Here is a 23534-nt window from a genome sequence, read left to right on the forward strand (position 1 = left end):
TTTCCATGCAAACCCTAATTCTGCAGTTTAAATTCATCTGTAATTACAAGTGGAAATGGCAGTCATGCAGCTTAGCCAAGTTCATTTGTTAATTAATTCATGGAATGTCAGCATTGATGATCTGGCAAACAGTTATTACTCTTCTGTAGTTGCCCTTGGGAAGATGAGCTACCTTCTAGCACCTCTGCAATAGATTTGGTGTAGGTTTACCCACAATGCTGCTCGGAAGAGTGTTCCCGGATTTTTGACACAGTGACCCCGAAGGAACAGCAATATATTTTCAAGTAAGGGTAATAATTGATCTGGAGGAGAACTTGTGGGAGGTGGTGTTACCATCCACCTGCTGCCCTTGTCTTCTAGACACAGATTGGAAAGTACTGACTGAGGAACTTTGGTGAATTTCCGCACTGTATCTTATATAGATAGCAGCAGCAGTGTGCACTAAGTACCAGTGGGTGGAGGGAATGAATGTTTGTGGATGAGGTGCCAATCAAGTGGATTTCTTTGTCCTAGATGGTGTCAAGCCTCTTGAGTATTGGTGAAGCTGTATCCATCCAGGCAAGTAGGGCATACTCCATCACACTCGTGACTTGTGCTTTGTAAATGATGAACAACCTTTGAGGAGTCAAGAGTACAGTCACTCACGCCTTTGTGGTAGCAGTATTCAAATTGTCCACTTTTTTATTATTTTAAACTAATCCCTTCAGTGACATGAAGCTGGGTTAAGGTTTGGCAACCAAGTTAAAATCCAATTCAATTTCTGGTCAATGGCAACCTCAAGATGTTGATAGTGGAATAGTCAGTGACGTTATTGACATTGAATGTCAAGGGGCTATGCGACATTCTCTCTTGTTGGCAATGGTTATTGCCTGGCACCTGTGTGGCATGAAGGTTAGTTACCACTTGTTAGCCCAAGCCTGGATATTGCCCATATGCTGCTGCATTTGGACATGGACTGTTTCAGCATCTGAGGAGTCATTAATGTTGCCAAGTCTAGTACAGTCATCAGCAAACATCTCCACTTCTGACCTCATGCTGGAAGTACGGTCTTTCATGAAGCAGCTGAAGATAGTTGGGCCGAGGACACAACTCTGAGGAATTCCTGCAGAGATGTCCTGGATCTGAGATGTCTGGCCTTAAAAACAATAACCATCTTGTATGTGCTGGGTAAGATTCCAACTGCATTTGGGTTTTCCCTGATTCTCACTAACTGCAGTTTTGCTCGAGATCCTTCACACCATACTCAGTCAAATGTGGCCTTGGAGTTTTGGGAAATCACTTCCACCTTATCTCTGCATTTCAACTCTTTAATCCATGTCATGGGTTTGAACTAAGGCTGCAATGAGGTCAGGAGCTGAATGGCCCTGGTTAAACCCAAATTGTGCAGTGAGCAGGGTATTGCAGAGCAAGTTCTGTTTGATAGCACTGTTGATGGCCTCTATGATCACATTTTTGATGGTCAATGGTTGACTGATGATGCAGTTATTAGCCTGTTGTATTTGTTCAACCTCTTGTGTAAAAGGCATTCCTGGGTAATTTTCCAAATTGTTGGGTAGATGTTGTTGCTGTAATCATAGGCTATCCTTTGTTTTATCAGGTAGCAGGTCCAGTGTAATTTAAACACTTCAGTTTGACAACTTGCTTTATGTCCTTCGATGATTATGACTTTGTCTTAAATAAAGCTACACCAGTTCAAGGTTTTCATGAATAGTGTAAAAGGAAAAGGGCTATGTAAATGTAAATAAACCTTAATGCCATCCAGCAAGCAGTTTGTCAAGCCTTAATCCAGCTTGGTGTCACTAAAGGAGTTGGTAAAAGAATACAAAAGCTGGCAGTTTACACTTGGCACTTCTGTTACTTTTATTGCACAATCGTTTTGGACTTAGCTCGATTCTTGCAATCTTATATTCTCAGATCGGAACAGATTAAGTACTTTTCCCTGGATTAACAAAAAAATCTCTGTTTAAGATATTTTCTGCAATTTTTTGGACTTATTTTTCAATTTACTAATACATGGCTAATGCCTACTATGAATCATTTTGTTACCATACCTCTCAGTCATAAATGATCAAATGATTCTCCATTATCAAAATGATTTCTTATATTAGTTTTTTGAAACTTGGCTTGTCAATTGATTCTAGTTTACCATTCAGAAGAACAGTTCTTACAAAATCCATTCTTTCAGTAATTTGTTTCCATCAATCTTACCAACTCGTTTGACCATCTAAAGAAATTTAATTATTCTATGCTTTTGTCTGCTCTATTCAAGGAAACAAACCAAATCCAAGCAACCTACCCTCATAATTTAAAACCCTTTGATCCCTGGGATAATTTTAGTGAGTGTGAAGTACATTTCTTCCAAGATTAGTGCATCTTTTCTGAGATGCAAATCCAGAAATGAATACAATACTCTCGCTGTACGGCATTACAATTTACACTTTAATTTATTCCAGCATACAAAATTAAGGCAAATATTTTGTGAGATTACTTTTTCTACATGTCCATAGTGTTTTGGTGATTTCTGCACCAACTCTAAAATTCATGGGTCCAAAGCTCTTACAATTTTGAAGGTATTCTGACACCATATCTAAGGCATGTGACTTTGTACACTCCTGAATTTAAATGCCACAGGTGAGCCCATTCTCAGTTATTCTATTGATATCCCCTTCCAACTTTGTGCTCTTTCAATTACATTACTAATTCTACCACCTAAAAATCAGAACCATTGAACATATAGTCCTCTGTTCCTCCAACCAAGTCACTTGTAAATGGCGTGAAGGGAGGCTGAAGCACCTAACAAGAAAGAACACTATTAGTCACATTCTGCCAACTTGAATACTTATCCATTATTCGTAAGTCTCTGTCTCCTAGCACTTAACCAACTCCCCATTCATGGTCTTTGGCAGACATTCTTATGTAATTTTGTTGAATGCTTACTCACTAATTTAAATAATATCTGTAGACGCTTCTTTAATTATCTCAAAAAAAAACTCAACTTTGTTAGTGATAATGGGAACTGCAGATGCTGGCAAATCCAAGATAACAAAAAGTGTGGAGCTGGATGAACACAGCAGGTCAAGCAGCATCTTAGGAGCACAAAAGCTGATGTTTTGGGCCTAGACCCTTCATCAGAGGGGGACAAAAATGTGGCTTACAATGTTCCATCCCCATTGTTACACATGGTTTAGCCTCTACAATATCATGCTAGCTGTAAGTGATTGGCTCATATTTGATCAAGTGTTCAGTCACTTTGTCCCTAATAACAGATTCTAGTAACTTCCCTTAACATCACACAAATTGGAGGGCCATTCCTAATTGGGAGAATGTTAGAGATCGTAACCGATGCATCAAACATACATTCTCTACTTCAATTAATACCTTGGGGTGAAAACCCACCAGGACTGGGATACTTGTCTACCGCCTGTCTCATTAGATTTTGCACTAACTTTTGTTGTAAATTCACATTGAATATAGTCAGTTTAACCTCTTGATTTGTCCTTGTATCACATCTTTCTCAGCTGTCCACTCCATTCAAAAATAATTACGATAACAGAGAGAACTGAAAGCCACGTTTGCTGATAGTTAGGTCATTCAGTAAATAATCAAATTGGGAACAGAAAGCATTGGGACTTTGACAAAAATGTGGCTTACAATGTTCCATCCCCATAATTGACTATGAAAACTAATACAAAATAGTAAGGAAGTCAAATGATCCATCATTTTGCTAATTACTAGAACTTTTGATCTTTGTATTAAAGAAACCTCTTGTCATTTAATCTATCTTGTCCTCCACTTTATCACAGACCTTCTTGATTGGCCTTCTCCCCTCCTACCACTTTTCCCTTGCTGAAGACCTATTATATTCTTATCTTTCCTCAGTTCCAATGAAAAGTCATCAATCAGAAATACCGGGCTGTATTTTCATCACTGGGGTGGAAAGCGAGCTTCCTCTTCATCAAAGATAATGGGAACTGCAGATGCTGGAGAATTCCAAGATAATAAAATGTGAGGCTGGATGAACACAGCAGGCCAAGCAGCATCTCAGGAGCACAAAAGCTGACGTTTCGGGCCTAGACCCTTCATCAGAGAGGGGGATGGGGAGAGGGAACTGGAATAAACAGGGAGAGAGGGGGAGGCGGACCGAAGATGGAGAGTAAAGAAGATAGGTGGAGAGAGTGTAGGTGGGAAGGTAGGGAGGGGATAGGTCAGTCCAGGGAAGACGGACAGGTCAAGGAGGTGGGATGAGGTTAGTAGGTAACTAACCTCATCCCACCTCCTTGACCTGTCCGTCTTCCCTGGACTGACCTATCCCCTCCCTACCTACACTCTCTCCACCTATCTTCTTTACTCTCCATCTTCGGTCCGCCTCCCCCTCTCTCCCTATTTATTCCAGTTCCCTGTCCCCATCCCCCTCTCTGATGAAGGGTCTAGGCCCGAAACGTCAGCTTTTGTGCTCCTGAGATGCTGCTTGGCCTGCTGTGTTCATCCAGCCTCACATTTTATTCTCCTCTTCATCAAAATGGCTTCCACATGTATCATTTTCACTTCAGCGAGGCTCGGGCTGGATCCAGTTGGGTCTGACAATTAAAGAAGCAGTCAGATATGGATGTACCTACGAATGTGGGAAAGTGTCAAGACAGGCTGATGAGGGGGCCTGTCTCATTCTTTTGGGCTTTTACCCAGTTGTATTCAAAGCTGATAGGGTCTCTGCCTGCTACCCCATCCAATTCCATGGCACTTCCATGCATTCCATGTCATCTCCTTGTAGCTATGCTCCCTCCATGTTGCAAGTACCATCTCCAAAACCCCATTTAGTCAGACCACATTTGGGATAATGAAAGCAGTTTTAAGGCCCACATTTCAGAAAGGATATGCTGACCTTGGAAGGGGTTGAGAGGAATTTTACAAGAATGATCCTAGGGATGAAAGACTTGTCATTTGAGGATAGGTTGAGGAGTTTGGGTCTGAGCTCAGAAGGTGAAAGGGAATCTCATCAAAACTTACAGAAAACTGAGAGGCCCGAATGGAGTGGACAAGATGATGTTTCCATGAATAGGAGAGACCAGGTCTTGGAGGGCAGATCCTCAGAATAAATGGATAAGTGGATTACACTTTAGAACTGAAATAAGGAGGTTATTTATTCAGCCTGAAGGTGATGAATCTGTGGAACTCATTGCTGAAGGAGGCAAGTTGAGTGTATTAAGGCGGACATAGATAGGTTCTTGATGAGTAAGGGGATCAAGGGTTATGGGGAGAAGGCAGGAGAATGGGGTTGAAAAACATATTCTGATCAAACGACAGAGTATAGTCAATGGGCCAAATGGCCCAATTCTACTCCTACATCTTATTCTCTCCCCATGTATCCTCCAAGCATACTCACTAGTATGTGCTATAGAACAAATTAACTTTATAACAAACTGGCAAGTTGTCAAATATATGTAAAACATTCCCATTCAAAGATGTGCTTTGAAAGAAAAGCACATTGCAATCTAAGAAAACCATAAGTGAACAGCTCCATTATATCATCAACAACAGAATCTTTATATCACTTCACACCTCTTAATCTTGCTCAAATATAGATGCAGCACCTTGAAAAAGAAACAATTCAATGAAATAATAATGTGTTATGTGTTATAAGTTCACAAAGATGTCAAAGTAAACACTTGATTGCAGCCGAGATAATGGGAACTGCAGATGCTGGAGAATCCAAGACAACAAATTGTGAGGCTGGATGAACACAGCAGGCCAAGCAGCATCTCAGGAGCACAAAAGCTGACGTTTCGGGCCTAGACCCTTCATCAGAGAGGGGGATGGGGTGAGGGTTCTGGAATAAATAGGGAGAGAGGGGGAGGCGGACCGAAGATGGAGAGAAAAGAAGATAGGTGGAGAGGCAAAGGCGGCGGAAAAACTGCTCTATGTCCAATCGTAGGCAGGTGCTGAGGAAGGTGATGTGCCTGTGGTACCTGGTTTGCTTCAGGACATGGTCGAGCAGTTTCAAGGCCGCAGAGATTACAAGAGAGTTGCAATGGGAGAGAGATTCCCTGAGGTTGGTCCGGAGGGAGGAGGGTAACTTCTTCAGGTTAGGCATCCCTGGAAGAGGCTTCGTACTGAGGTTAAAATAGTATCAGAGATAATGGGAACTGCAGATGCTGGAGAATCTCCAGCATCTGCAGTTCCCATTATCTCTGATACTATTTTAACCTCACTGCGAAGCCTCTTCCAGGGATGCCTAACCTGAAGAAGTTACCCTCCTCCCTCCGGACCAACCTCAGGGAATCTCTCTCCCATTGCAACTCTCTTGTAATCTCTGCGGCCTTGAAACTGCTCGACCATGTCCTGAAGCAAACCAGGTACCACAGGCACATCACCTTCCTCAGCACCTGCCTACGATTGGACATAGAGCAGTTTTTCCGCCGCCTTTGCCTCTCCACCTATCTTCTTTTCTCTCCATCTTCGGTCCGCCTCCCCCTCTCTCCCTATTTATTCCAGAACCCTCACCCCATCCCCCTCTCTGATGAAGGGTCTAGGCCCGAAACGTCAGCTTTTGTGCTCCTGAGATGCTGCTTGGCCTGCTGTGTTCATCCAGCCTCACATTTTGTTGACTTGATTGCAGCCTGTTGATTTAATCTAATCAGTGAATGTTGGAGCTCAGCCAAGTATTTTTAAATAAGGACAGCTGGTGAAACAAATGCCATTTTCACAGATGGCCTAATTATGAATGCTTGGTTGAGCATCAGGATTCACTAATGGAATAACTCAGCAGGCTTGCTGCATTCTCAGGTGCAAGTGGAGACTGGCTTTGATTGTTTGAGTTCTTGAAAGATTATATTTTTCTTTGACCTATTTCTTTTGCTGTCTAAATATTTGGACAAGACCAAGAGGTGTGAAGTTCAGTAGAACTTCAGCTTTGAATGTCATAATTGTGTTGCTTAATGACACTTTCATAGGGTTGTAAGGACAGTAGTTTTTTTTCTATTGCATGCAGATTTTTAGATGAGTGTTTTTTGCCAAGCTTTGCATGACTTGCCTTTGTTATTACATGACTCATTGTGTCTCTTGTGCAGCATGGAGGAGATAGAGTGGACACGATAGCGCATGAGTAAGACATCCTAAACACATACTTCAAAAAGGTTCACAAATCCAAACTATTGTTCACAACTCCGCTGAGGGGCTGTGAACTTCATGCTCTTCAGCAATAGGCTAAAGCCCAAGTATTTATTTAAATTTATTCACAGCGCATGGACATTGCTGGCCAGGTCAGTATTTATTGTTCATCCCAGTTGAGACTCTATCATATTGCTAGGTGTCTGGAATCACATACAGGCCAGACTAGGTAAGGATGGCAGATTTCCTTCCCGAAAGAACATTACTGAAGGAGATGGGTTATTCTGACAATTGGCAAAGATTACATGATCATCATTAGAATCCTAATCCTATATTTTAATTGAATTCAAATTCCACCATCTGCCATGGCAGGATTTGAATCTGCATCCCTAGGACATTACCTGGATCTCTGAATTAACAGTCTAGTGATAATACCACCAGGCCATTGCCTCCCAAATAAAGTAAAAGCGTTTGATATGCTGATCAGGTATTGGAGATGGTCAGGCCAGGGGGTTGGCTGCGGGCTTGCTATTCCACATTGGGAAAACCTGTCACCTCTGAGAATTCCAAATTTACATCCTGTCACCAGTTTTAAAGGTACCTGAAGTTGGCAAGACTCAAGAATCTGACCCAGTAAATCTGTTCCTCTCCACTGAAGCTGCATGATTTCTAATTTCTGGCACTTTCTGTTTTTATTTCAGATTTCCATCATATACACGATTTTAGCTTTTATTCTATTTTGGTCAATTCTTGCCTCCTCCTTGCTGTCTCACCTAAATTTAAAACCTGAACAATGACTCAAATTATTACTACTCAAGCCTCATTTCAAATAAAATCTGGTTATGGTCACTAAAAACTAAACTTCCCTTACCATTAGGTTATTGACTAATTTAGGCTAATTATTCATTACTAAATCTAAATTTGGCATTGTGAAAATTTTATCTTTATGGGGTGGCGATCGCCTAGTGGTATGATCACTGGACCATTAATCCAGAGACCCAGATAATGTTCTGGGGACCCATGTTTGAATCCTGCCATAGCAGATGGTGGAATTTGAATTCTATAAAATATCCGGAATTAAGAGTCTAATGATGACTGTGAATCCATTGTCAATTTTTGGGGAAAAACCCATCTGGCTCACTAATGCCATTGAGGGAAGGACACTACCATCCTCACCTGCTCTGGCCTACATGTGAGTCCAGACCCACAGCAATGTGGTTGACACTGAACTGCCCTCTGAACAATTAGGGATGGGCAATAAATGCTGCCTGGTCAGCAACACCCTCATCCTGTGAACAAATAATTAAAAAAAATCTTCCAGCATACACACCGTAAATATTCTTCCCATCATATTTCTTCGGCAATGGATAGCAGAAAACATCCCGACTGACATTTCCCCTGCTTTTCTTCGCACAGACATGCTGTGGCCAATGCAGCTTTCTTGGTATCAGCCAACTCATTTCTCTCGGGATTAAACCAGAGATCATCTTGTGGTGATTGGTTTCGTTTAGCATCATGTGATAAGCTTGTCTCCTGAATCATTAGGAGGAGGCTGACGTTACGAGATTTGGATTTTGTAAAGTCTGTGAAGTGCCTAGTACCACAGATTAACAGGAACACCTTTCTCAAAACGTAGTTTGATTTCTGACTAATTTAACACATGTGACACGTCACATTCAAACCACTACTATTACAGGAATTGTACTAGCACCATTGTGCATTAAATTTCCCCCTATTTATTTAAAGGATATGTGCACAGCCTTCATTACTCACCATTTTGTCTTGTACCAACAGCAGCAACTATTACTGGAACTGTCCACTGGTTGAGTATCCACTTAATAATCGGAACATAATTATCTTTCACTTCTTGAAATGAGGTTTTGTCATTGACAGAATATTTTAGGACAATGATGTCTGCCAGCCCAATTACGTTCCGTGATCTATACCAGTCATTGTCGAATAATTCCTAGCAAAGAGATAATGCAAACCTTTAGTAAGTGACATTGAGAAATCAAAATGAAGTACGAGCTTTGATAGTTGATAGATGATGGGGGTGTGGGAAATTAAGCAGTATCTGGGGTAGCGGTGCAGTTGACAAGAAATGGAATTTGAAGATGTATTACTAACATTAATTACTTGTGCGAGGTCACTGAAATTCTCATGGCACTGCATCCAGGCCCTCAGTATGTAATTCTGTCATTGACTTCCACAGCTATTTGCTCTCACTGCATTTGTCTGGAAGGTTTCCTGACCCTCTGTGCTTACACTCTTCTTGAGTCTCTGCTACTAACGTCTTCAAGGTTGCATCCAAAAACTCTGGGGGCTTCTCCCTCTCATGTTGCCCCCTCTTCAAAGTGTCCTAGGCCAGATTCAATCCCTGCATGACAAATGCAGCTTGAATCTAGACCTTCTGCTTTGAATTAATTATAATTATAAATCACAATGCCTGCACCCATTTTCAGCTATCAAATTGAGACCCTACAAAGTGGCAGACCTTGGTCTTAAAGGAAGTACAAGTAGTTAAATGATTGGGATACAATTTTTGTTGGCCTTACATTTGTATATTTTTAAAGTTAAGTTCATTAACAATAAGTGACACACATCTACAAAGTAAAAGAATGATAGAAGCAGTGGGGCTGACACATCTCTGGAGATTTCACAATCTAGACTCTTTGTAATCTTCATAGGAAGATTGTTTTCTGCTGATACCAGCTCAACAATATTTTCTAATTTCATTTCAACATGAATAAAATTGATTATATGTTGGAATTCTCTGTTCACTGGAAGTAAAATATGAATGAATCCTTACGCAGTAGGAATAATTATATGTGAGCAGAAATAAGATATTTTAAAGGATTACAATATTTACCAGCATTGAAAACATAACTCCGTATAATTCTCAATTAAATTAATTACAATGCTACATATTTTAAAACACCACAGGAAGCAATGAATATCACGGCATGTGAAATTAAAACTCAGCTTCAACCAGTCCCAAACTCTTGTCCTTGTGGATATTCAGGCAAAAGAAATACAAGCTAGGCATCATCTTAGATCATGTTTTTTGTTGCAGGTCAAAGGTTTTTAACGTCGACATTCAAAGCAAATACAACATCTTTAGATGGCTGGAATTCACTGACTTTTGTGCCCAATGCGTACCCGTGGAGAAGTTTATTCGAAATTGCACACATACACATTCAGCTATACATGACTCTGAAAAGAAGTTTATTCCTTTGGCATCTCAAAAAGAGTGATGGACACACCTTTTATCTCAGTATTCTCAGTAAAAAAATAATTCTGACTGCCAGGAAACAGCAGAAACATCCCTACCTATCTTCAAAGTATTGTCATTTAATATTTATGTCTATCTAAGAGAGTAGATGGGACCTTGATACATTTCATTTGAAAGTCCATACGACGAACAGTCTAGATCTCTGTATGTAATTGGTAAAGTGGGATGTTAACTCAAGGTTTATGTAACTCACAGGCTCATTTTACCAAATGAGCCATTGTTTAATTTAACACTCAAGGAGTGAAGGCTTTTATGGGACATTGGTAGTGTTCCTTCCTGGGGGCCAGAAGATCTGGGTTTAAATTGCACCTGCCTCAAAGTGTGTCATAACATGTTACAGGTTGATTAAAAACATCTACTATGCACAATCTTCATTCATTTTGTAGAACAAACAGAATTTCCCACTTAGGTGTGAGATGTCTCAAAATCATCTGTGAACATCAATCCATAGCAGTATCTGAGTAAGAGGCAATTATCAAAATCACAAGAGTTTATGATACCAAAAATAGAAATGTAGCATTAGCATGTAATATTCACTGGTGAACTTCTGAACTTAGTTAATGAATTCTTAATGCAAGGTTTGTTCAAAGCAATTCAATTCAGAAAATAAATGATAATATTTAGGACTAGTATCTCACTTCAATTTGTCAAATGAATTTCAATAAGTGTGGAAATAAAACTATACTTTCTACTGAATAAAGGACAAAAATACACATTAAGAAACAATCGTGATTCTCATTTCAATAACTTGTACCATTGCCTTTCCTAGCCTTTCCAGCTTTACTTCAACATAATAAGATGCACTTATACAGTTCTCTTAACATAGTAAAATACACCTCTTAAAATGGCAGTCTAATTTCTATTTCTGACTATTTTTGTGCTGAGTTATAGAGTCATAGAGATATATACAGCATGGAAATAGACCCTTCAGCCCACCTCATCCATGCTAACCAGAAGTCCTATCTAAATCTACTCCCATTTGCTAGCATTTGCCCCATATTCCTCAAAACTTTTCCATTCATATACCCATCCAGTTGCCTCTTAAATGTTGTAATTGTACCAGCCTCTACCATTTCCTCTAGCAGGGTATTCTGCATAATCATCACCCTCTGAGTGAAAAAGTAGCCCCTTAGGTCCCTTTTATATCTTTCCCTCTCACCCTTAAATCTATGCCCTCCAGTTCTGGGCTCCCCAACCCTGGAGAAAAGACCCTGCCTGTTTACCCTATCCACGTCCTTTATCATTTTACAAGCCCTCAACCTCCAAGGAAAATTGCCCCAGCCTATTCAGCCTATCCCTATAACTCAAACCGTCCAACCCTGGCAATATCCTCGTAAAACATTTCTTAACTAATTTGAGTTTCACAACATCCTCCAAAGGTGGCCAAACCAATGTCCCATACATCTGTAATATGGCCTCCAAACTCCTATACTCGATGCACTAACTAATAAAGGCAAGCATACCAAACACCTTCTTCACTATCCTATCTACCTCTGGTTCTACTTTCTAGGAGCTATGAACCTGCACTCCAAGGTCTCTTCATTCAGCAATATTCCCCAGGACCCTACCATTAAGCGTACACATCCTGCCCTCATTTTCCTTTCCAATGTGCAGCATCTCACTTTTATCTAAATTAAACTCTATCTGCCTTGCTTGGCCCATTGGCCCATCTGATCAAGATCACATTGTTCACTGAGGTAACCTTCTTCATTGTCCACTGATACTCCACTTTTAGTGTCATCTGCCAACTAACTATACCTCCTATGCTCATAGCCAAATTATTTATACAATTGACAAAAAGCCGTGGACCCAGCACCAAACGTTGTGGCACACTACTAGTCACAGACCTCCAGTCTGAAAAGCATGGCTCCAGCACCACCCTCTGTCTTCTACCTTTGAGCCAGTTCTGTATCAATGGCTAGTTCTCCCTGCTTTCCATGCGATCTAACCTTCCTAACCAATCTACCATGAGGAACCTAGTCAAATGACTTATTGAAGTCCATACAGATCACGTCCACTACTCTGCCCTCATCAATCCTCTGTTAGTTCTTCAAAAAAACCTCAATCAAGTTAGTGCAATGTAAACTCCTACACACAAAGCCATGTTGACTATCCCTATAACAATGTGTAGAGCTGGATGAACACAGCAGGTCAAGCAGCGTCTTAGGAGCACAAAAGCTGATGTTTCGGCCTAGGCCCGAAACGCCAGCTTTTGTGCTCCTAAGATGTTGCTTGGCCTGCTGTGTTCATCCAGCTCTACACTTTGTTATCTTGGATTCTCCAGCAGCTGCAGTTCCTATTATCTCTTGACTATCCCTAAACAGTCTTTGCCTTTCCAAACAGACTTAAGTTCTATCCCTAGGATTCCGTCCAGTAACTTGCCAACTACCAATGTCAGGCTCACCAATCTATTTCAGTTCTCTGGATTTTTCTTACCACCTTTCTTAATAGTAGCACAACATTAGCCAATCTCCAGTCTTCCAGCACCTCACCTGTGGTTGTTGATACAAATATCTTAGCAGGGGGCCCAGCAATTTCATCCCTCACTTCCCGCAGAGTTGTGACATATGCCTGATCAGATCCTGGAGATTTATCTATCGTTATGTATTTTCTGACATCCAACAACTCCTCCTCTGTAATATAGACATTTTTGAAGATATAACCTTCTCCACAGGAAATACTTGTGAAAAATACTTAGTATTTCAAACAACTCCTGCAGTTCCACACATTGGCAACCTTGCATTTATTTAAGGGGCCCTATTCTCTCCTAGTTACCTTTTGTCCTTAATGTAGTTGTAGAGTCCCTTTGTATTCTCCTTAACCCTATTTGCCAAAACTAATTCATGTCCCCTATTTGCCTTCCTGATTTCCCTCTTAAATATAATCCTACTGCCTTTAAACTCTTATGGGGATTTACTCGATCAATGCTGCCTATACTTGACATATGCTTCCTTCTTTCTCTTGACCAAAATCTCAAACAGACATCTGGCATTCCCTACACCTACCAGTCTTGCCCTTCACCCTAACAGGAACATATTGTCTCTGGACTCTTGATATCTCATGTATTAATTCTTCCCATTTTCCAGCCATCCCATTTGCAAACATCCGCCCAATGTTTGAAAGTTCTTGCCTAATACCATCAAAATTGGCCTTCTTCCAATTTAGAACTTTAACTTTTGAATCTGATCTACCTTTTGCTTTCACTGCTTTAAAAACTAATTGGCTTATGGACACTTGCCCTGAGGTGCTCCTCCACTGACACCTCAGTCACCCGCTCTGACTTATTTCCCAAAAGTAGGTCAGGCGTTGCACCTTCTCTAGTGGGCACATCCACATACTGAATCAGAAAATTTCTTTGTGCACACTTAATAAATTTGTCTCCATCCAAGGCATCCCAGTCTATGTTTGGAAAATTAAACTCCTGTACCATAACCACCCATTATTCTCACAGATAGCCGAGACCTCCCTACAAACATGTTTTTCAATTCGCCGTTGACTTTTTTTTTGGGGGGGGGGGGAGGCGGGGAGGAAGGGTCTATAGTTACAATCCCAATAAGATGCTCATCCCTTTCTCATTCCTCAGTGCCACCCAAATTAACTTCCCTGGACATACTGCCAGGAATGTCCTCTCTAAGTATAGCAGTAATGTCATCCTTAATCAAAAACACCACTCCCCCTCCACCCTTGCTCCCCTTTCTAACCTTCCTATAGCATCTATACCCGGAACATTAAGCTGCCAGTCCTGTCCATCCCTGAGCTACATCTCTGTAATTGCTACAATATCCCAATTCCATGTTCCCAACCAAGCCCTCAGTTCATCTGCCTTACCTGTTAGGCCTCTTGCATTGAAATAAATGCAGTTTAATTTATCAGTCCTACCTCATTCTCTGCTTTATTGCAGCCTGTCCTGACTGTTTAACTTACTGCTTTTCCCAACTTTATCAGTCTCGCACTGCTCTCTTTCCTCACTATCTTCCTGGATCCCATCCCCCAAACCCTAGTTAAAATCCTCCCAAGCAACTCTAGCAAATCTCTCCCCCAGTATATTAGTCACCTTCCAATTCAAGTACAAGCTGTCCTTCTTATACATGACATTTCTATCCTATAAGATGTTCAAATGATACAAAAAATGTGAATCATTCTCCTCTGCACCAGCTCCTCAGCTACACATTCATCTATCTTCCTATTCATACCCTCACTAGCTTGTGACACTAGGAGTAATCCAGGTATTAATACCCTCCAGGACCTCCCTTTTAAATTCCCACCTGATTTCCTATATTCTCTCCTCAGAATCTCGTCCTTACCTCTTCCAATGTCATTAGTTCCAATGTGGACAACAATCTTCTGCTGGTCCATCTCCTCTGAGAATATTCTGCAACTCCTCAGAGATATCTTTGATCCTGACACCAAGGAGCGAACACACCATTCTGATGTCTTGCTGCGGCTGCAGAAACTTCTGTCTGTGCCTCTGACTGGAGAATCCCCGATTACAATCAATCGCTTGGAACCTGCCCTAACCTTCATTTATTAGAGCCAGTCTCATTACCACGCTATCGGCTGATTCACTTCCCAACATGTGTTCACTGCCTTCGTCGACTTTCCTCCTCTTTTTTTAAAAAGTGCTATTGTTTTGTTCTCTTTTTGTTACCCAAAGTTCGAAAACAATGCAATACCTCAGAAAACAGTAGTTACTGCTCTTAGAACTCAAGGAAATCAGCTCCAACACTGAAAATATCTCAAAAAAGGTGCAGCTCTAACAGTTACAATTTTATTCCTGTCCTCCATTTTGGATTAGCATGAGTTGTAAAAATGTATGGAGACCGCCTACAGAATTACACCCTTGCCAGCTCCAAAGTGAGGATGGGCACTCTAAGCAAACATGATAAACTGGCTGTCATGGGTGGCATGAATGAGAGGGAAAACCTCAGTCTCAACAGAGGATTCGAAATCAAAATGTTGCCTGATCTTAGATTTCTCTAACAGACAAGCTTTGAAATAGGAAAATAAAGAGGTTTTTTGTTGAGTTTACATGCTTAGATGCTGTTTTGTAAGTTAAGTGTGTGTTTTACTGTAGTTATTCATCACAAAGCCCTGTCCTGCAAAGGTACATTGAGCATAACATCAATCAGCATTGTAGAAGTGATGAGACACTCTTGACTGCTTTTTTCATTGGCAAATGTGTTCCCATGCATTCATTGGTGATGATGAAATTACTTGGGATCTGATGTGATCTAAAGTGACATAAATGCCCATGACTTTTCAAATTAAAAAACAGCCTTCAGCATCCTTTATTTGGTGGGGAAAAAAAAGCTCCCAAATTTTCCCGGACTGCTTTGATCAACATCTGGTGTTGTGTAGTCCGAGAGGTTTTTCAGTCTCAATACATCCCACTGTTTACATTATGCAGGGTTTGTTATTTCAGCTGATTGTGTTAGGAATGCTTGGATGATGTGATTTGGTTTATTTATTGTCACGTGTATCTTATTACAACATTCAATGAAAAGTCTCATAGAGTGTCACCATTCTTCAACGCCATAGAACATAGAACAGTACAGCACAGAACAGGCCCTTCAGCCCACAATGTTGTGCCGACCATTGATCCTCATGTATGCACCCTCAAATTTCTGTCACCATATGCATGTCCAGCAGTCTCTTAAATGACCCCAATGACCTTGCTTCCACAACTGCTGCTGGCAACGCATTCCATGCTCTCACAACTCTCTGCGTAAAGAACCTGCCTCTGACATCCCCTCTATACTTTCCTCCAACCAGCTTAAAACTATGACCCCTCATGCTAGCCATTTCTGCCCTGGGAAATAGTCTCTGGCTAGCAACTCTATCTATGCCTCTCATTATCTTGTATACCTCAATTAGGTCCCCTCTCCTCCTCCTTTTCTCCAATGAAAAGAACCCGAGCTCAGTCAACCTTTCTTCATAAGATAAGCCCTCCAGTCCAGGCAGCATCCTGGTAAACCTCCTCTGAACCCTCTCCAAAGCATCCACATCTTTCCTATAATAGGGCAATCAGAACTGGACGCAGTATTCCAAGTGCGGTCTAACCAAAGTTTTATAGAGCTGCAACAAGATCTCACGACTCTTAAACTCAATCCCCCTGTTAATGAAAGCAAAAACACCATATGCTTTCTTAACAACCCTGTCCACTTGGGTGGCCATTTTAAGGGATCTATGTATCTGCACACCAAGATCCCTCTGTTCCTCCACACTGCCAAGAATCCTATCCTCAATCCTGTACTCAGCTTTCAAATTCGACCTTCCAAAATGCATCACCTCGCATTTATCCAGGTTGAACTCCATCTGCCACCTCTCAGCCCATCTCTGCATCCTGTCAATGTCCCGCTGCAGCCTACAACAGCCCTTTATACTGTCAACGACACCTCCGACCTTTGTGTCGTCTGCAAACTTGCTGACCCATCCTTCAATCCCCTCATCCAAGTCATTAATAAAAATTACAAACAGTAGAGGCCCAAGGACAGAGCCCTGTGGAACCCCACTCACCACTGACTTCCAGGCAGAATATTTTCCTTCTACTACCACTCGCTGCCTTCTGTTGGCCAGCCAATTCTGTATCCAGACAGCTAAGTTCCCCTGTATCCCATTCCTCCTGACCTTCTGAATGAGCCTACCATGGGGAACCTCATCTTATAACACAGAAAAATAAACAAAAACATAGAACATAAAGACAGAAAAATGGAGAAATAAAGAAATCATGCAACTTTACAGTTCTCCTTGTTAAGTGCTCGATCATGCGTCATGGGCCCAGTGGGCGTGACGGGCCCCCTTTGCCATGCCGAAGGATTCAAAATCACTTATGTCAGCAGGAGTCTGTGTCCACATTTTGATTAACAGTTTAAGAAATTATTAAATGGCTGTTTCTTTTACTTGATTGAAAAAACAAATGTTTGCTTCTTTTTCAAACAGATTTCAAATTGAGGGATGTACTTTTTTGAACTGAATTCATGAATGAGTTTTTTCAGGAGGAAGTGTGTTTAAGTGAGCACCCTGAAATGAAACAATATTAATTACATGCCTTCTGAGGTCCTCTTGTAACATAAGCTGATTGAGTGGCTATGGACGGCTTAGGAGGGAGGCATGGGTGGTATGAGGGAGTTTGGAAGGGCATGAGGAATATGAGGGGGTGTTAGAGCAGATGAGAGGGTATGAAGGGTTGTGGTGGTGGCATGGGTATACAAGGTTGCATGTGGAAAATGAGGTAGTACTGAGGGTATGAGGAGCCATGGGTGAAAACGAGGGATTATAGTGGGGACACGTGGGGTGGAGAAGTGAGGATTTGAAGGCCTGACATTCATTATTAGAACCTGACCAGGTTTTCCAGCCTTGCCATCCACTTGACTCCCATGCAAGCTGAGCCTGCGCTGGAGGCAGAAGGCTAGGCTCCATCCCAATTCTGCCTGCTGGAAAATTACCAACTCAATTCCCTTCCATGTAAATTCAGCTTATTTCTGACCACAGATGCCATGAAATTGTAAATGTAAACATACTATCATACTGCTTTCTCTAATTCCAGTTCACTAAATACTGTGTTGGTTTGGGTTAAGGATGTTGATAACAAAGGACAGAAGGCAATCTAAAGAAACAATTATTAACTGAGGGAGAGCCAAATAAATCTGAGCTGGATAGACTGGAACAAAGGGAAAAACCTCCAAAACAATGGCCTACTTTCAAAAAATAAATACTTTGGGTACAGTCAAGGTATATTCACTCAAAATGGAAAGATACACCAAACAAATTCAAAACTCCCTGGTTAAAAATTCAAATAGAAAATAAGATAAAGAAGAAGCAGTGTGCTTATGACAAGTGTCAAGCAGAAAATACAATGGAGAAACAAGAGGAACACAGAAAACGTCCAGCGGGAATATAAAACAAAGCATGTTAAAGAAGCAAAGAGGGACCATTAGAAATGACAGCGAGCCAGCATAAAGGAGAATTCCTAAGACTTCTATAGGTATTTAAATATTGAAGGGGTTGCAACAGGAGGAGTAAGGCCGATTAGGGACCAAAACGGGAATTTACATATGGAGGCACGTTGCATGGCTAAGGTATCAGATACTTTGCATGTGTGTTCACCAAGGATGTGGTCGCTACACAAGCCATAGTGACAGAGGAAAGTCAGTCACTAAAAGGATTCAAAATTGAGTAGAGGAAGTGTTGGATAAAATGGCAGTACTGAAAAGTTGACAAGGCATTCAAGTACAATGTTCTAAAGGAGGGTCCCTAGACCTGAAATGTTAACTTTGCTTTCTCTCTCCACAGATGTTGCTAAACCTACTGAGTATTCCCATCAATTTCTGTTTTTATTACTGAAGCCAATGTAATGCATCTAAAGATACTGAAGGAAGAAAGAGTGGAAATTTAGGGGCTTCTGGCCACAATCTTCCCTGGACTTGGGGCGTGCCAGTGCAGAATTGTGAATATTACATTCTGGTTCAAAAAAAGATTTTCAAAATAATCCAGCAATCAGTGACCAGTTAGTTTAACTTCTGTAGGGGAAATCTTCTGGAAATAATTATTTGGCATATAGTTAGTAGTCACATGGCAAGTGCTAGGTTAGTTAGGAAGAGTCAGCATAGATTGCTACTAACTTGCTGGATTTTTTTTGAAGAAGCAACAGAAAGGGTCAATGAGGATAATATTGTTGATGTCCTGTACAGGTATCCAATACAGTGTCACACATCAGACTGGTGAAACATGTCAGAACAATTTAGAACAGTTATAACTCATGGAACAACAGAGACCATAGCAAAGTGGGTGCAAAATTAGTGGAACAATAGGAAACAAAGAGTAATAATGAATGGATATTTTGGGCTGGAGGAAGATTTGTGAAGTTCCTTAGAGGTTGGAATTGGCTGCCTTGCTTTTCCTGGTACATATTAATGATTTAGATCTAGCTAAACAGGAGGCAAGTTTGTAAATGATACAAAGTCACATGGCATTGTATACAATGAGGAGGAAAGTGTGGAATGCCACAATGGAAAAAGGACCAGTATTCGGAATGGGTAAGTAAGCGGCAGATGCAGTTCAAATGTCAAAGACTGAGGTAATATATTTTGCATTACATGGACAGACAACATAAAATGGAGGTTACAATTTTTCAGGGTTGCAGAAGCAAAGACTTTTAGAGGTGTATATGTGCACAGACCATTGGTGCCAGCTGGACAGATGGAAGAGCAGTTAGTAAAGTAACGGTATCCTGGGCTTTACCAATATGGGCACAGAGCACAACAGCAAGGAGGTGATACTGAATGAATTCAAGGCGCTTACTAGACCTCAGTATTTTGTACAGTCTGGGTGTTGCGCTGTGGGAAGGATGTGAATGTTTTGGAGAGCATGCAAAGAGGTTTACAAGAATGGTAATGTGGTCTACTCCATCCGCTGCTCCCGACGTGGCCTCCTCTATGTTGGTGAGACCAAGTGGAGGCTTGGAGACCGCTTTGTGAAGCAGCTGCACTCTGTTTGTGACAAATGACACCTTCCAGTTGCCAACCACTTCAACTCCCCCTCCCACTCCCTGGACAACGTGTCCATCCTGGGCCTCCTCCAGTGTCACAATGACACCATCCAGAAACTAGAGGAGCAGCATCTCATATTCCACCTTGGAACTCTACAACATAATGGTCTCAATGTGGACTTTACTAGTTTCAAAATCTCCCCACCCCTGACCTCATCCCATGACCAACCACCCATTCTCCCCACCCCGGCCTACCTGGCTTCTCTCCCAACTATCCACTCCTCCCGCCTCACTGACCAATCCCCACCGCTGCCTACCTGCACTCACCTATCACCATACCACCTACCTTCCCCAGCCCCAGCCCCTGTCTCTATTTATTTCAGAGTTCCATGCCCCCTCTCCCATTTCTGAAGAAGGGTCCTGACCCAAAACATCAGCTTTCCTGTTTCTTTGATGCTGCCTGGCCTGCTGTGTTCCTCCAGCTCCATACTGTGTTATCTCTGTCTCCAGCTCTCAGTTCCTACTATCTCCTTTTATTCATGTTAATTTTTGTGTCCTGTATAGGACACCATATAACAATGCTCACATAACATCGCATGCTCAGTTCTTGACAATATGTCATATACAACTATCAGCCACCTCAAATTTCATTTATATTCTTTTAAATATTAATCAGTTATTTGTGTTGCTTCCAGTGAGGTAGAGTTTATCCCATTTTGCTTGTGTCATACTCCAGCTGTTGCCAGCGAAGGTCTTGTCATCTGAATTCTGCGCTGTTCGTCTCCCTGAGTGCGCACTTACTGGAGCTTATGTCTACCTGCATGACATGCTGCCGAGTCTTAATCGTACATTACAAAAGTAGCATTCTATTCATGTACGGCTCTTGACACCTATATTCATCCTTTTAGGGGTAGGGGTGAGATGGGAGGGTAGGCTTGAATATTGCTAGTCCCAGCTACGCTGTTGCTAACAAAATAACATACTCACACAATGACTGTCATTGAAATGGTCCTGCAGTTTGTTACATGAAACTCACACTTCATTAAAACAAACTGTTAATAGGTGCCTGTAGCAATTCCCAAAACAGTACTGAACATTCTGATTGACTTACTTCTCGTCACTCCCAAGACAAGTGATCTGGATATTTAGTAGCAATGTCTGCATTGAAACAGGGAAAGCACTATTCCCCCATTTCAATATACGGGCAGTTATGTGCTTGGAAGGGCTATATTATTTCATTGGCCTTTTATAACTGCATAATTCAGGCCATTTTTTGTTAATTTTAAAATTATTCTAGTTAACTTGAAAATACCTTAGCAGCATTTTTAGTCTCTCAGAGCTAATTTCTGAAAGATTTTTCTTTAAAATAAGTGTCAGGAATTGAAATCCAATTAAACTGCAGGTGTATATTCTGACAAAGTATTATTATATTGGTAACTGATCTCTACCGCTATTATTCAGGTAATTTGGAGCCTTAAGCCCGGTTATGAAACCTATCCTCACATTTATGACGGATTTCATTTCCCAATGGTATACCCCTTCACTGTTGGTTGGCTCAATTAGCTGGTGAGTAATACCAACAGCAGGGTTCAGTTCCCACACTGGCTTTTACAACCTTAAGCCCAGTTCCAAAAGTAGCATTCCATTCATGTACTGCCTTTAACACCTATTCTGGTCGTTATAGGGGTGGGGCAAAAGTTCCAAAGTGCGACACCTCACACTTATCTGTATTGAATTACAGTTGCCAATCCTCAACCCACTTCCACTTTTGACAAAAATCCCTCTGTAATTTTTGATAACCTTGCTTACTATCACAAGGATTGCAGTCTAAATTGGCACTTCCTGAGGTCAATTAAAGAATAACTACTGTGGAAATATTCTGTAGACTTTCATAAGTTGTGGTAAGACCCTCAGGAGTCAGCAGAACAATAAGCAATTATTTCCCTTTTTCCTGAAAGCTCAAAATTGGTCATTATTATTTGTCTCAGGGTTAAAGTATGACTCGAGATGTTTTGGTCGTGTGTTGAACATTAGACCTATGTGCAAATAGACAATATGTAACACGGACAAATGAAGCGAATAAATGTCTCAATTTTAAGACAAATGGGGGAAATCACTGTTCCACATAACATGCTTCTGATAAAATCGCACGGTTTGAAATTGCAAACTTCACGCTAGCACATCAGAGGGTCTACCGGATTACCCGAAGCAAAAACGGCGCACCACTGACATGAGGGACAAGTACGGGGTGGGCTGCACCAACATTACAAAGCGCTCGTACATCTCCGGTGCCCTTAAGCGGCGAACCTCATCTTGTAAGTCCCATTGTGACTTTTTATCTCCTTACCCAACTGGGACAGTCGTGAATCAGCACTCGGACTCTGCCGAAGACATAAGCTTGGTACTCGACAAAGGCAGGAAATGTGATGTGGGTGGCAAAGCTGAGCAAGCGTCTCTCTTCAACGTGCCGGATAATGGCATGTCTGCCGAAATAGGTGGTGATCAGATCCGGCTGCTGCAGGCTGTCCTCAAATCCTGCTCTCTCATTGCCCAGAGCCACAATGCGAACCGACCTAAACAACAAGTTACACACAGGGGCACTCAGTTAAAGGAGACTAGCATCAGCCGTGCAAGTAGAGGCGTGCGGCTTTGTGAGAACAAGCTATCCAGCTGACTTTAACACAGAATACAGTAGTGAACTCATTTTAAAAAAAACTGCAAACGACTTTAATCGAACCGGTATGTGCAACTTACATGATCAATGCTGGCTCGACAGCTTAACACAAACGCCGAGCCAACGTTGCGGTCTATTCATAGTTATATCGGTGCGAGTAACAAAGAAACTCGAAGTGAGCTGAAGCTCTTTGGCCTGAGTTGACCGCACAGAATGCAACAATATCCAGCGAGACGGGGCGGTGAACTTTACTCTCGCCGCCCCTTTCCCCGCGGGCTCGTCCTTAGCCCACAGCAGATCAGCGGAGACTGCAAAACGCGGCTCTGGCACAATCAGCAGCACTGTGGACGACAGGACAGATTCCTCCCCCCCCCCCCGCCAAAACACCCGCAAAACCCGGTCCAGTCACAGGCTCCTGACGTCAGTGAAGCAAAGGAATTAGATTTAAATCCGTTCACAAATCACTGAAGCCGCCACACGCGGGATTCATCCCCGACTTCATTTCGAAAGAGGAAAATCACAGTGATGTTAAGGATAAGGAGAGACAGAGGGAGCCGTTTCTCAGGCAGCGAAACATTGGGAACGGGAAATCAAGTAACACCGTGCGTGGATCAATAGCCCGTGTGTGTCCTCTAACGTGTGAGAAGGACAGCTTGCGGCTCGCAGTTGATACCATAGTTAGCACTGGTGGCCTAAATGTCTAACAGCAGCAGCAATCGGCATAAACACAGGTTGTTTCAGATAGTTTTTTTTCCCCCCTCAACTTTAATTTTCTCGAAGTAGTCATTTAATCCCAGGTACAGGCCCTGATGCTGTCCACCAACATAATGAGGATAGATTACCAGCGAGCCAGCCAAACAGTGTAATACATCAACCGTGGGATAGCTGTCATTCTATAAATAGTCTGGGAAAGTGGGGGCTCAGCAGTTTAATAACTGCAAGCATCACATATATCCACGTCCTCTGACACTGTATAA

At 41.7% G+C, this 23534-nt stretch overlaps 1 protein-coding gene across 5 annotated transcripts in view; it reads right to left on the reverse strand.

Annotated features, from left to right (window-relative positions):
* Positions 1–22904, reverse strand: part of rhobtb3 (Rho related BTB domain containing 3) — a 125594-nt gene extending 102690 nt beyond the window's left edge. For 4 of the 5 annotated variants that reach the window (XM_048526753.2, XM_048526751.2, XM_059644740.1 and 1 more), the window contains exons 1-3: positions 22638–22904; positions 22231–22456; positions 8878–9070 (exon numbers count right to left, since the gene is read on the reverse strand). In XM_048526753.2, coding sequence (XP_048382710.1) covers positions 8878–9070; positions 22231–22456; positions 22638–22639 — 421 coding nt within the window. In that variant the 5' untranslated portion in view covers positions 22640–22904. Of the gene's footprint in view, positions 1–8434; positions 8607–8877; positions 9071–22230; positions 22457–22637 lie in introns of those variants that run through there. The other variant, XM_048526752.2, reaches the window with a different exon arrangement.
* Between the last annotated feature and the right edge of the window lie 630 nt (positions 22905–23534).

This window comes from Stegostoma tigrinum, chromosome 3, assembly GCF_030684315.1.
Source record: "Stegostoma tigrinum isolate sSteTig4 chromosome 3, sSteTig4.hap1, whole genome shotgun sequence".
In the NCBI taxonomy this organism is placed as follows: Eukaryota; Metazoa; Chordata; class Chondrichthyes; order Orectolobiformes; family Stegostomatidae; genus Stegostoma; species Stegostoma tigrinum.